Here is a 13,750-nt window from a genome sequence, read left to right on the forward strand (position 1 = left end):
ATGAAATTATGGAGAATTCAGTAAGAGAAGGGTAAGACAAGAGGGAGGGAAGAAGAGCTACACAATATATGAAAGTGAAACGTATCTCACAAGTCTTTTTCCCCTTTAATCAAAGCCAGCTAATATTTGCCTACGATACTCTACCTGGCACATACTATCAGCAGAATGCTCACATCCCTAAAGCTCACATTCACACAAGTAGAAAATGTTTGTGGACCATTCTTTGAATACAAAGTTTTCTTATTTTCTTTCTTTCTTTCTTTCTTTTTTAAAGATTTTATTTATTTGAGAGAGAGAGAGAATGAGAGACAGAGAGCATGAGAAGGAGGAAGGTCAGAGGGAGAAGCAGACTCCCCGCTGAGCAGGGAGCCCGATGCGGGACTCGATGCGGGACTCGATCCCGGGACTCCAGGATCATGACCTGAGCCGAAGGCAGTCGCTTAACCAACTGAGCCACCCAGGCGCCCAAGTTTTCTTATTTTCTAATACAACCCAACCTTAACCTCTTTTACTTGAAGTTGTTTCCTGTGTTTTTAAAACAAATTATTAGAGGAAACAGAACAAAAGGAACAGAAGAAATGGAAAACATTCCTATAAGGATTGTTTTTTAAGACTTTAAAATTACAAAATACTTCATTACCTTCCTCCTCTCTCTTCCCGTGATCCAGTACTGACCTACCACACCATGTTTTATGTCTTTCACATCAGCTTTCATTGGTTTTAATAAGGAAGGGAACCCAACAAGCCAAACCAATGTGAGAAAAACGGTCGTTTCATTCTTTCTGGCCCATGGCAGAAGGGAAAATATTCCCATTTCAAAAATAGCGTGTTCTCAAGAGATTTCCGTTTTCAATTTGAAAAAGAGTGACAGTCTGGGTTAAAGATGGCAAAATACACTCTGGGCACTACTGGAATTAGCAACCAATTAAGCTAGGTGTCCGTGAGGTTTTCAACATTCTAGTGGAGCGGTATATTTTACTTTTAGCAGAAGACGACACCCTATTTCTAAGCTATAATACTTAAGGTCCTATGGAAAGGCTTGAGGGATTTATATACCAGAAGTGGCTTTCAATAATTAAGTTCATTACTAGTTATATTCATGGATCAACTCTAAGGGTATTAGTTATGGATTTAAAGCTATGGCGAAAATATCTGGTGTAGAGCTTCATATTCTCATAGAAAGTTAATCCATCATCTCACTAAGCAACGGGATAATTTCAGGCAGATCTAAAATTTGCTTTTGTTTTCATTTGGGACTTCTTAGTAGCCAGGCGATGTGAAAAGAGACAGATCAGAGAGATACACATCACATACTCAACAGGAGAAAAACCTTTTCTCTCTCTGGAGCTCATTTATCTGGTAATGTGTAATGTACACAAGAACTAACCTGAGTCATTGCAAATAGATGACAAATTGCAGATATTTCTCTGGGGTTTGACTCCTGCAAAGAAAACAACCCGGCCGGTTAAACATGTCAACACCTACACTTATATCCTATATTGTCAAGAGAATTCACAAATTTAGGCATCAAACGTGGGCCTAAAATATTATAAGTTGGATATAATTGGCTGGATGAATTCCACAAAGACTAGAGGAATGAGAGAGTTTTCATTTCTTAGTTGGTCAGCTATAGAACCTGATTCTTTACTATTCTTTAGTGTGTCACTGTCTAACCCCCTACTCCTCCCTCAAAATATTTATTGTCCTGTTCCCCATTAAACCCTCTCCTGTCCAACATAAAAAGAACAGTGTGAATGCAAATCAAGCATAGAGACTTTAAATGCAATAGCCCTTACTCATAGATCCTCTTTCCTTTCCTGGGCAGGGGATTCCATGAACGCTCTAATGCTGGTCTTATTTCCTTATGCAAATATATGTAAGAAATAACATCAATGTCATGATGTCACTGCACCTAGGCAAAAACCACAAAATTCAAAAACTATCTGCTGAACAACTATCATATTCTACAGGTTTGGGAAGGTTCCAGATACAGACCCTGCCCTCAACGAGCATGCCATCTAGTAAGTGATAGTGGGCGGTAAATAAAAAGTTATAGTGAAGGCAAAATGGAGTGATGGCCAGGACAACAGACCACACAGGCATACAAAGGAGGGACAGACGAATGAGAGATGAAATAAATCAAAAACTCCATACACATTCACCTAAAAAACACTTTCTCCCTTGGTGAAAGGAGAAGTACATCTCTTCTTTGATTTGAAGAGAGCTCAAGGTTTACTCCCTAAAAATCTTGCCTTCGTTAATTTCATCGTTTTGGCAAAGTAAAAGAAATCTATAGTAAATGTGAGGTGCAAATGTTGATAACGTATTAAGCAAAGGGCCAAGGGGAAAAGATTGTTATATTAAGGGATATTTTGCTGTCCTTGTTAGGTCTGGCTTGGTCAGAATTATGTATGCAATGCCTGATTGCTATTTTATTTCCATTGTACTTTATGACTGCTTAATTTTTTTCTTAAGAGAACAAGTTTGGGCACAAACTAAAATTAGAGCTTGTATTAGTGCATGTGAAATGGTTTCTGCCAGAATGATCTGGGTGATGTTTGTTGTATAGGCATCATGCTTCAACTAAGAGTTTTGATTCTGTGAGCAAACTGAATTTAGGTGCCAAAAGTTACCCGACCTGTAGAATTCTACATTGTTTCACAGCAATGTTACCCACACCAAAAGAGAGATTTCATCTTAAATAAACCTGCTTTAGATGGTGGGTAGTAATGCTTTAAATGTTCTCTACAACCATTGGTCTATTGTTCACTAAGTGTTACATTCCATCATCTCTCACCTTTCTCTACATTTTAGTGGTAACTTTGTTTCCAGTGATGTGTGTCTTTTGCTCCTCATTAACCCTGAGAATTTTCTTTCCCATCGCCAGGGCTGTTATCTGCAATTTCCCCCAAGTACATGGCCACAGGTCATCCTTTTAAGTCATGAGTGAGAAAACTTTGTAAAGGGTCAAATAATAAATATTTTAGGTTTTGTGGGCCATATAGTCTCTGTCACAACTACTCAACTCTCCTGTTCATTGTATCGGAAAAGTAGCCATAGATAACATGTAAACAAATGGGTATGGCAGTGTTCCAATAAAACTTGATTTACAAAAATAGGTAGTGGGCCACATTTGCCCTGCAGGCCACAGTTTGCTAACCCCTGCTTTAAATCAACCAGAAGCTTTTGTTAAGCAAATCACATATTCCTACTCTTACACTAGGTACTTAAAAGTACATCCCTTCTTTGATTTCAAAAGAGTTTGAGGCTGACTCCTCTAAGAATCTCTCCCTCATAAATTAGATCCCATTGATAACCACTAGCACCAGCCCTTTTATTTCCCATGCTTCACCATGTCAGAAACACTTGTGTTATGATTTGCCTTTATCTGCATACATGTTCATGTTAGTTATCTCTTTGTTTGCCTTGTCTCTCCCCAAACTAGAAGATTCTTAAGGGTGGGCATTGTATTTCATCATGATTATATAGCCCGAAACACTTAGTACAACTTCAGGTACCCAGTGCATAAACACCTATTCATTAAGAACAGATTTCACTTTTAAAGGGTGGGAAAAAAGAGAAAGAAAACATAAAAACCAGCCATTCGTTTCATTTTACTTTAGTTATAAAAAAGAAAGTCTTGATATTGATAGTAAGTCATACCTGATGCATTGAAGGTTTTTACTATAGTGATTTTAGTTTTTTCTGCAAAGAAGCAATTTAAATATTAGAGCAGAATTGTTGCATGTTTTTAAAAACAATTTGCCATGAATATCATTTTAGTGAAGTGCTAAGAAAACCATACTGTTGACACCTTTCAGACATTATTGGTCATCCCAGCAGCAGAATAAATGGGAATCGCAGACCCAGATCATATAACGTTGGAATAGGGTGGGTCTGCAATTTGGATTCCCATGTTTACCCCGTTATCTCACACCCATCACATACCCCACTGTTTGTGTCATTCTACCACAGTTTCCATGCGCTGCTGCTAGGCAAATTAATGTGGACTTACACTTCAGATATGTAGAATTAAGTCATTATCAGGACCTTCAGGTGACAGGTTGTAAAGAAAAGGTGATTCAGAATAAAACTTAATGGAAACACAAGATCTAAAATATCGCATGCTCTATAATCAAGAAAGTGTCCTGCTATTTTCTCTAGGAGTTAACATAATAGTATTGCTGTTGTATCAGTAGATAAAATTATTCTCAATGAGGCTGAAACCACTCAGCTACAGTTGTACAATAAGCTCAGAGCAGAAGCTAGACAGAACTGTTCAAACCACAGGCAAATATGAACACACTCTGGAGAAGCAAACCTTAGAAATATCTTCCCAACAGACTCTGGGTACAGAGCCCATGGTTCATTTCTCAGATAATGGAGAACCAGGTTCAGAAATCCTGGCTTTAAGGATGGTCAATTAGAAGAGGCTGCGTTCGGGGCACAGATTTGCAAAGGTCTGTCTGCTAGGGTGAGTGGCAAATTCTGAAGAAAACACAAAGCTCAGATCTTGGAGAAGCACTTAAGAATGATGACGTTATACCAACAGTTTCTGAAACCTCATTTGTGTTATGTGTTATCGATGAGTTCCTGCTTCAACACGTGACTGACTCATGGGCAATGGTTGGTGGTAATTATAGAGGATGACGGTATTTTGCGTTATCATGAAGAATCTTTTAAATATATTATTTGGTTTGCCCTGATACTTTCCTTTCCAGAGCAAACAAAACACAGCTGTGAAATGAACTTCTGGTTCTAGTAACAAAAGTGCTTTTGGGGACAAAAGTTCAACCTCACTAATTAAGAATGTAAAACAGAACCTACAGAATTGAAAGATCTAATAATATATGATGTAGTCTCAGTTCTCAGCAAAGGGACAGTGACACAGACATCCTCATTCACTGCTGACAGCAATGTTGCTGGGTACAAGCTTTCAACAAGGTAACTGAGCAATATGTGTATCAAGGACCTTAAAATACTCCTACTGCTAACCCATTAAGTCCAGTCCTTAGAATGCATCCTACAGAAATCAGGAATGAATGCAAAATGTTGGCACAAGGATGTTCATTGCAAAAATTTCTATTAAGAAAATAGAAACAGCTTTAAGAATGTTCAACATATGGTACACAATGGAATATTATCAAGTCATTAATAGTAACGGACAATAGAAAATACTTATAATTTAATACTTATAATTTAATATGAAATCAAAAGGGCAAGACATAAAAATCTATATACCCTATGACTATTGTGTAAAAGATACACACACACACACACACACACACAGTGTGTATGTATATATGATCCTGAATGGAAATATACCAAATTATTAACAGTAATAGTCTTAGAAAAGTGACATTAGAGATGATTTCTATTTTTTTCATTGTATTTTTCTATATTCTCCATTGTTACGAGCTAAGATATATTACTACTACAATTTTTTTGATGTTATTTTAAGCGGAAAGTGGTAACACAAGAATGACAATGTCAAAGTGAAATGAGTAGTCAATCAAAAATGGAAGGCACAGGAAGTATGCAAGGAGACAACCTTTAGCAATCCAGAAGACTGACCACACAAGTGAGAAACCCAAGGAAGCACAGAAGAGGAGCTATTATATTTAGAAAGAACTTGATATTACCTGTTTTGTTTAAAGTGGATAATACACTCGAAGTAGCATCTGAAATAAAGTAATGAAAATTAAGCCTAATTATTGATATGCTTAACAAACACAAGCATCTTCTAGGTTCCGTGAACATTTCACTTCTCCCCAAATCCTAGAGAAGCTAGAGAGTTTTGCAAAAGCAAGCTGACGCTATCAAATGTCTTTGCTGTCCACCCCGCCACACACTAACCATTCTCCAACCCCCAGACACAATTCCTGAGCAAGTATTCATTCTTTAAAAATGTGTTTCCTGAACACAGGTGATGTGTCTAAAACATACCAACACTTCTATAATGATTAGATTTAAATAAACCCATTTATGTTGTTTAATATTTCATCCCTTTTATACTCCATTATAATGCAAGTCCCTAAGGGATATATTTCCAGTTAATACCAACTTTAATATATAGCCCTGGGGATGCTTAAAGGTACACTCTTATAAAGCAATCTTTAAGCAGTTCTAGCTTAAAATTAAACTTCTTGAACATTACATTTCACTAACTTTTAGAAAAAAAAATCTCATTTTGATCTTGTTTCCCTTAAAATTCAATTGAAAATCTATTCTAACTGGTATTTCTTTAAATAAAAATCATTCTGTAATTTATTATTCTGGATGAAACTTTAGGGGGAAAAGGCACATATTACCATACTTAAAAACCCACATACCATGGATCCAAAAACTACTGCCAAAGCTATTTTGAAGATGTTCTTTCATTCACTTTAAAAAGTAATTAAACATAGTTACGATGTAATGTCTAGCCCTTTCCATTGGACCAAATATGAATTTAAACCGGTTTCGATCAGTGTGAACTCCATCTAAGATTGTTTAGCTCCTTAACCATCAACCACATGGTGAGATTTTTATTTTAACCAAGTAAGAGACTGTGGAAAGAGTTGGGTTTTGGCTGCACAAAGAAAGAGGCTGTCTACCCACAGAGTTCGGGAAGGCACAGGATTTGCCCTGTCCACCTCCCTCAAACACAGCCCACTTCTCCGGCATGATGCAGCAGCCAGGTTTTTCTCTTCATGTCATGCTACTTAAAAATTGATAAAATCATCCATAAAAGGGTGGTCTTTGAACACTCTGTGCCTCCAAATCTATGCTGAATCATATTGAAGTCACTGGGTGTGCTTCCCACATTTAAACAATCTGTCATATAAAACGTGCTGGCATTGTGTTGGGAAGCAAGAGAAACAGGGTACTCAAACTGTGATCACTATTTCTTCTTTTTCATAGAACAGTTAGCGTGGTGGGGGGCTGGCCTCCCTCCATGATAATAAGAATGTTTTCATTTAACTGAAAAGTTTGGGGTGCTCTCCAGGGTTGACAGTTTTGGGGGTTTGTTCTATTTGGGGTGTTTTTTCTTTTGCATATTCGAATATGAAAACCTTCAACACTACTCATTATACTTATATTCATATTAAGGGTTATCAATTTTCACTTGCTTCAGAAAAATTCTTACCATTTAGGCTTGTAGTTTCAACCTCTTTTGCCCCGAGGGGAAAAAAAATAAAAAGATATAATTAAATCCAAAATTTAACAAATTAGGCTAAATCTAGGTTTGAATTTTTTCAAAATCTTGCCTGGAGTACCATTGGTGTAGGGGACAAAACCAACAAAAGATGATTCAACTGCAAGAAGAAAAAAAACAACAAAAATTTCAAATTAATATTTTAATTGAATATAATTTAATTTAATTGAAACTTATTTATTGAACTCTAAGGAGTTAAAACTTTTGATAGAATTATGAAAAGAAGTAGACAACATGCTATCAGGCCAATATGAATCTGCAAGCCCCATAATCCTTCAGGGAATATACAATTAACCAGAGAATTGCAGAGAAAGAACCCAAGAAATGAAATGAGCAGTTGTCTCATTTTACAGACAAAGAACTTGAGACTCTTCCTTCAAAGCCTGCTCCTACCTATGGAATATTATGGACATAAGTTTAGAAACCACAGCAAAACATGTGACATACCACTTTCAATTTTTTTTTTTCAGCCAGAGAATTCTAGAAACATTTTATACTTTGAATAACTGTCAAACTACAATTATAAACATACCAGCACATTGGCTCCATTCTGTTATAATAACGCCTGACAACTCTTCCCAATGTTAATTGAGGATTTAAAAAAAAAAAAAAAAACCAACAACTTTGCTACCACTCAGTACAGTACCACCTAACACAATTTCCTGGTAAGGTATTTTAAAATATGGCTGCTAGGGCGCCTGGGTGGCTCAGATGGTTAAGCGTCTGCCTTCGGCTCCGGTCATGATCTCAGGGTCCTGGGATCGAGTCCCGCATCGGGCTCCCTGCTCCTTGGGAGCCTGCTTCTCCCTCTGCCTCTCTCTCTCTCTCATGAATAAATAAATAAAATCTTTAAAAATAAATAAATAAATAAAAATAAAACTTTAAAAAAAAATATGGCTGCTATTAAGACAATCAATCAAGTTATAAATTTCCCATGGAGTAAATCTACTTAGGCTAAGAGGTCCGTCTACTACACACATTTTGCATGTTGGAATATTAAAAAGATCCTATGGCTTGACTTCTACGTATATGCAGGAAAAGGAAACATAAACGTTTTACAAGTAACACAAGCTTCGCAGTAGGCAGACTGATTTTCAGTGCGTAAGGACACTTGGGTGTGTCAAGGCGCTGGGCTGGCCTGTTTTAGACTGCTCATCCGTTGGCTGAAACACACACACACCCTGTCTGTCCTACATTATTGCTTCCATATTTTGCATTTACTGCATTTCTTTTTAATTACCAAGGATACTTCTTGAGAAATAAGACAGTTCCTGAGCAATAAGATTCAAAGTGTGGATATGGAATCCTTTGCAAAACAAAATAATTGGCCAAAGCTGGTTTTTAATTAACGAGTATTCATTCTTCTGAAAGGTGATGAACGGTGAGAAGAAGCCTGTGTGCACACCCCCTTGCCAGTCCCTGGATGTGCATGAGCTACTCCGTTCCTAAGTGAGTGCAGCTCCCCCCCAGGGCACCCAGATTGCAGGCTTTGACTGGAACCAGTGTGTGTCTCCAAATCTCCATGCCCCCTATTTCCATGAAAACAGGATTTTGCTGATATCACCATGATTAAGTCAGATGATGGCCACTGTACTAGGAGAAAAATACAGTGGTTCATTTTACCCCAGGAGCTTAACAGCAAGGGGGCAAATTGGCACAGTCAAAAAAGCTTGGGCTTTGGAGGCTTGCAGTCCTGGTTTGAATCTTTGCCCCATTACTTAATCACTCATAATAATGATCATTATTACTTATTGAGGGTTTACGCCGGGTCAGGTGCATATGTTATCTCATTTCATCTTCACAACTACCCTATGAAGCAGGTACTATTATATTCCCCGATTTATAGATGAAGGAACTGAGGCACAGAAAGGTGAAGAAACTTGCCCAAAGTCACACAACTAGCAACAGGGTGGGAGGGTACTGGTCAAGTTCAAATACACGTAGTCTGGTTCCACAGAATGTGTGAACATGAGCAAGTTTTATCCTCTCTGACCCTCAGTTTCCTCATCTAGAACATGAATATAATAATTCCTATACTGCAAGACTGGAAGCTGAATGAGATGTCTGGAGACTCCTAAGCATGTAGTATGTGCACAAGAAGTAATAGCTATCATTAATTTTATTTAAGTGAATTAACAGCAGAAGCTCATTTTGATACAACTAAGGATAGAATGTGAGTTGACTCACTCCTTACCATAACAGATTGTTCTACAATATACGGTATACCAGAAAGAACACAGAAGGAGGAGGCAGAAAAGTCACGTGCCGCCTGTGCTTAACGGTGGCAGGGAGCTGTGTGACCTTAGGTAAGTTACTCGGGCTTCACTATCTCATCAGCTCTCACCATATGGGGCTGGACCACTTTATCCCTGAGTTCCGGTTCCGGTTCCAGCTAGCAGTCTCGAATGTGGGTTCTATTCCTGGTTCCTGCCAAGAGGGTCCTAGTTAAAAATTTCTCTTTATTTGCCTTCCCGTTCTCAGGAGGGCTAAGCCCTCAGAAGTCCTTTGAAAAGTATTTGTTCAGAAGTGACTGAAGAAGTATATTTAAGAGAGCATCCCATGCCTCAAATATATAGGAACATTCGGCAGGTTTATGTTCTTAATGGTCTACAGGAGACCTATGAACTAGAATACTAAAAATAACGTTGAAGAACTTAAGCAGTCCCCCAAATGAAAACCCACAAGTTATTCCTCAGCTTTGTCCATATATGTGGGGGGACCAATTTGCCTGTCCGCTTGTCTATGTGTGCTAGTGACTTTTCAGGTGTAGGTTTAATTCAGTCAGCCTGCATGGAGAAAAGCAATTTTGCTGTATCTGACTACATGCCATATTGCATGGAGAACTTTTGGAATATTTTCCTGAAATTCCCCAAAGCCATGAAATAACAGTCTTACCAGATGGTGATAACAAACTGGAATTATCAGCATTCTCTGTTGAGGAAAAAGGTGATTTAAAGTTAGTTAATTTGTGCATGAATTTATAGATGAACATCTTTAACAGGAGCAAATGTAAAATGAATTGCAAATAACTACCAAAAGAGGGCAGTGTATTAATTTACAATTATTTTCAACAGCCTCATCAGTACTTGTCAACTCAATTCTCTAGAGACACATCTCTGGTGAACCAATTTAACTGGTGATGGTGCTCCCTCTATTCTGTTATATAATGATATAGTATATATGAAACTTAAAATGATGACTGAGAACTTCAGTTGTTGGCTTGTATTCATTAAAATCTGTAAAAGAAAAGGGGAGCCAGGGTGGTTCAGCTGGTGAAGCGTTGGTCTAGGTTTCCACTCAGGTCATGATCTCAGGGTAGTGGGATCGAGCCCAACCTCCTCAGCGGGGAGTCTGCTTGAGATTCTCTCTCTCCCTCTCCCTTTTCCCCTCCCCCCACTTGTGCTCTCTCTCTCTCTCTCTCAAATAAATAAAAATCTTTTTAAAAAACGAAAAGGGGGGGCGCCTGGGTGGCTCAGTTGGTTAAGCGACTGCCTTCAGCTCAGGTCATGATCCTGGAGTCCCTGGATCAAGTCCCGCATCGGGCTCCCTGCTCAGCAGGGAGTCTGCTTTGCCCTCTGACCCTACCCCCTCTCATGTGTTCTCTCTCATTCTCTCTCTCTCAAATAAATAAATTAAATTAAATAAAAATCTTAAAAAAAAAAAAAAAAACGAAAAGGGGGCACCTGGGTGGCTCAGTCGTTAAGCGTCTGCCTTCGGCTCAGGTCATGATCCCAGGGTCCTGGGATCAAGCCCCACATCAGGCTCCCTGCTCGGCGGGAAGCCTGCCTCTCCCTCTCCCACTCCCCCTGCTTGTGTTCCCTCTCTCGCTGTGTCTCTCTCTGTTAAATAAATAAAATCTTTAAGAGGAAGAAAAGAATGTGTAACCATAAAGGTATATATCTGCATAAACAAAACTTCCACTAACTGTGCTTCTTTGTACACCTATTAGCACAGCCTTTATATTATACCTAGTAAGTGTATTATACTTCTTTCTTAGGAGTTAAACCACATCAGATGCCTCTGAGTTTATAAACTACAAGAACCGCTGTTATTTACTTTCAGAGGATGCTCAGATTCCTTAAAAGAAGTTCTACTTTTTTCTCTCTGAAAAACAATACACACTTATTGGAACAACTTCAGATAAATAAAAAAGAAAATTAAAACCACCTATAATTTCACCACCCAGATATAGATGACATTAATATTTTGGCATATATGCTTTGCTCTCTCTCTCTCTCTCTCTGTTTATATGTATATCTACATATGTATATAGATATATGAATATATGTGTGTATGTAGGTATTTATGTGTGAGAAAGATCATATCACATAAACTATTTGTATTCTGATTTTTCTCATGACAGTATATCCTGAATATTCTTTTATATCATTAAACAATTTTCCACAATACCTGACTTATGATCACTGTATAGCATTTCATTGACTGCATGTACCATTAATTTATACAACAAATTTCATTTTAGTGGTACAATTTTTCATGATTATAAACAATGTTGTAATAAATACTTTTGGCTAAATTTTTGTAATACATACTTGGCTGCTTCCTTCAGAAATTCCATGATTTTGATTGCCAAAATGCCCTACAGAAAACAAACCAATTTATACAACCCTCTGCAGCACGTGAGTGCTACTTCCCCAAACTCAAAAACCCACGTGGGGTATTAAAATTTAAAAAAATTTTTTAATGACAGGGCGCCTGGGTGGCTCAGTCGTTAAGCGTCTGCAGTCGGCTCAGGTCACAGTCCCAGGGTCCTGGGATCAAGCCCCGCGTCGGGCTCCCTGCTCTACGGGAAGCCTGCTTTTCTCCCTCTCCCACTCCCCCTGCTTGTGTTCCCTCTCTTGCTGTGTCTCTCTCTGTCAAATAAATAAAAAAAAATCTTTAATTTTTTTTTAATTACAAAGGAAAGATTATTTCTATAGTGGTATCTTGAAATACAAAATAATAATAATAATAATATGTAGGGGCGCCTGGGTGTCTCAGTCTGTTAAGCATCTGCCTTCAGCTTGGATCATGATCCCAGGGTCCTGGGATCGAGTCTCACGTCCGGCTCCTTGCTCAGCGGGGAGCCTGCTTCTCCCTTTGCCTGCTACTCCCCCTGCTTGTGCTCTCTCACGCTCTCTATGATAAATAAACTCTTAAAAAAATAATAATATGTATGTTTGGGGGTGCCTGGGTGGCTCACTCGGTTGAGCATCTGACTCTTGATTTCAGCTCAGGTCATGATCTCAGGGTTGTGGGATCGAGCCCCATGTCGGGCTCCCCGCTCAACAGAGACTACTTGAGATTCTTTCTCCTTCTCCCCTGCCCCTCTCACGAGTACTCTCTCTCTCTCTAAAATAAATAAATTGATCTTTAACAAAAAATAATATGTATGTTTGGAAACTAAAATTGCACGATGAAACATACCTGGTAGGCTCCAAAAGCCTCTTTTCCTGAATTGGTGGTAGGGTACTGATTATTTCCTGGGATCATTAAAACACAATTCCACTTGAAAGCAAGACCAAGTGAGTGCTCAAGTTCCCAATTACCCTGCAGCCAACAAGGCAAATGTATGCAGAGTGGTTAGTGCCTCGATGCCCCAATTTAATTGGAATTGCCTCCTCTTAGTCTCTGTCCTTCAATATCTCCCTTAGGCTACTTTAATATTCTACCAATTAAAGAGTCTGTTGAGTTAACAGGAGCTTAATTTTTAAAATACTCTTGGGAGCACTAAGGGAAAATCAGTCATTCACACCTTAGTATGAAGTACCTCCAATTGGCTGAATTATTCCAATCATGTAGTAAAGACCTACCATGCTGGGCCATGTTGAAAAGTACTGGGAAGAATCAACATTCAATATGGGCTACTCTGAGAATGACACTTATTAGTGTGGGCAGGTGAGGTGGAGTGGGCCGCGAATGTGGCACAGGCAGGGAAGAGCATGAAGGCACTGAGGAAGTGTTCAGTACCAGGAAAGAGTTCAATACCAGGAAAGAAGGGTGGTGAGTAATGTTTAAGGCCAACAGAGGCTTATTCTGCTGCCTCTACAATTTTGCCCAGGAGCTGACCAGAGCAGCCAATGGTTCCAACCTCCTCCACTGCCAAATCTTTTGACCTATAGACAGAGCTGGCCTCTTCCATCTTGAACCTTGCAGGGCTCCCAGCAACGATCTACACTGATGAAGGGAGGAAATCTGGTTAATAAAGCCAGAGATTTTTAAATTGTTATTGTCCACTTTTTTTTTCTTTTGGCATTTTTTTTCTTCGAGGGGCCTGATTGCTTAGTGACTAATATTTTATTCATTTTTTTTCTGTCTCTCATTACAATCCTCCACATCACTCCTCTTGGTCCAAAATAGAGATGTCCCCATAGGCCTTGCATTTTCCTGACTATCAGCCCGTTTCTCTTGGGCTCTCTCCTAACTCACTTCCCATTTGTTACAACCAAAGAGGTGGTCGTCATTTCCACTGAGTCATATATTTGAGCTCCATGCCATTCTTAGGAGACAAAACATTTCCACTGTTACAAGGATTCATAAACAAAGAAAGGA

General features: G+C 38.7%; 1 protein-coding gene across 8 annotated transcripts in view; it reads right to left on the reverse strand.

The window, feature by feature from the left end:
• ADGRG2 (adhesion G protein-coupled receptor G2) overlaps window positions 1-13,750 on the reverse strand; it is a 124,676-nt gene that overhangs the window by 37,906 nt on the left and 73,020 nt on the right. For 4 of the 8 annotated variants that reach the window (XM_035000476.1, XM_035000472.1, XM_035000443.1 and 1 more), the window contains 6 exons: window positions 10,094-10,129; window positions 7,251-7,298; window positions 7,130-7,153; window positions 5,643-5,681; window positions 3,664-3,705; window positions 1,388-1,441 (listed from right to left, as the gene is read on the reverse strand). In XM_035000476.1, the coding sequence (XP_034856367.1) occupies window positions 1,388-1,441; window positions 3,664-3,705; window positions 5,643-5,681; window positions 7,130-7,153; window positions 7,251-7,298; window positions 10,094-10,129 (243 nt within the window). The remainder of the gene's footprint in view (window positions 1-1,387; window positions 1,442-3,663; window positions 3,706-5,642; window positions 5,682-7,129; window positions 7,154-7,250; window positions 7,299-10,093; window positions 10,130-13,750) is intronic. The other 4 variants (XM_035000461.1, XM_035000456.1, XM_035000448.1 and 1 more) reach the window with 3 other exon arrangements.

Source organism: Mirounga leonina, unplaced genomic scaffold, assembly GCF_011800145.1.
Source record: "Mirounga leonina isolate KUSES-001 unplaced genomic scaffold, KU_Mleo_1.0 Mir_101595, whole genome shotgun sequence".
In the NCBI taxonomy this organism is placed as follows: Eukaryota; Metazoa; Chordata; class Mammalia; order Carnivora; family Phocidae; genus Mirounga; species Mirounga leonina.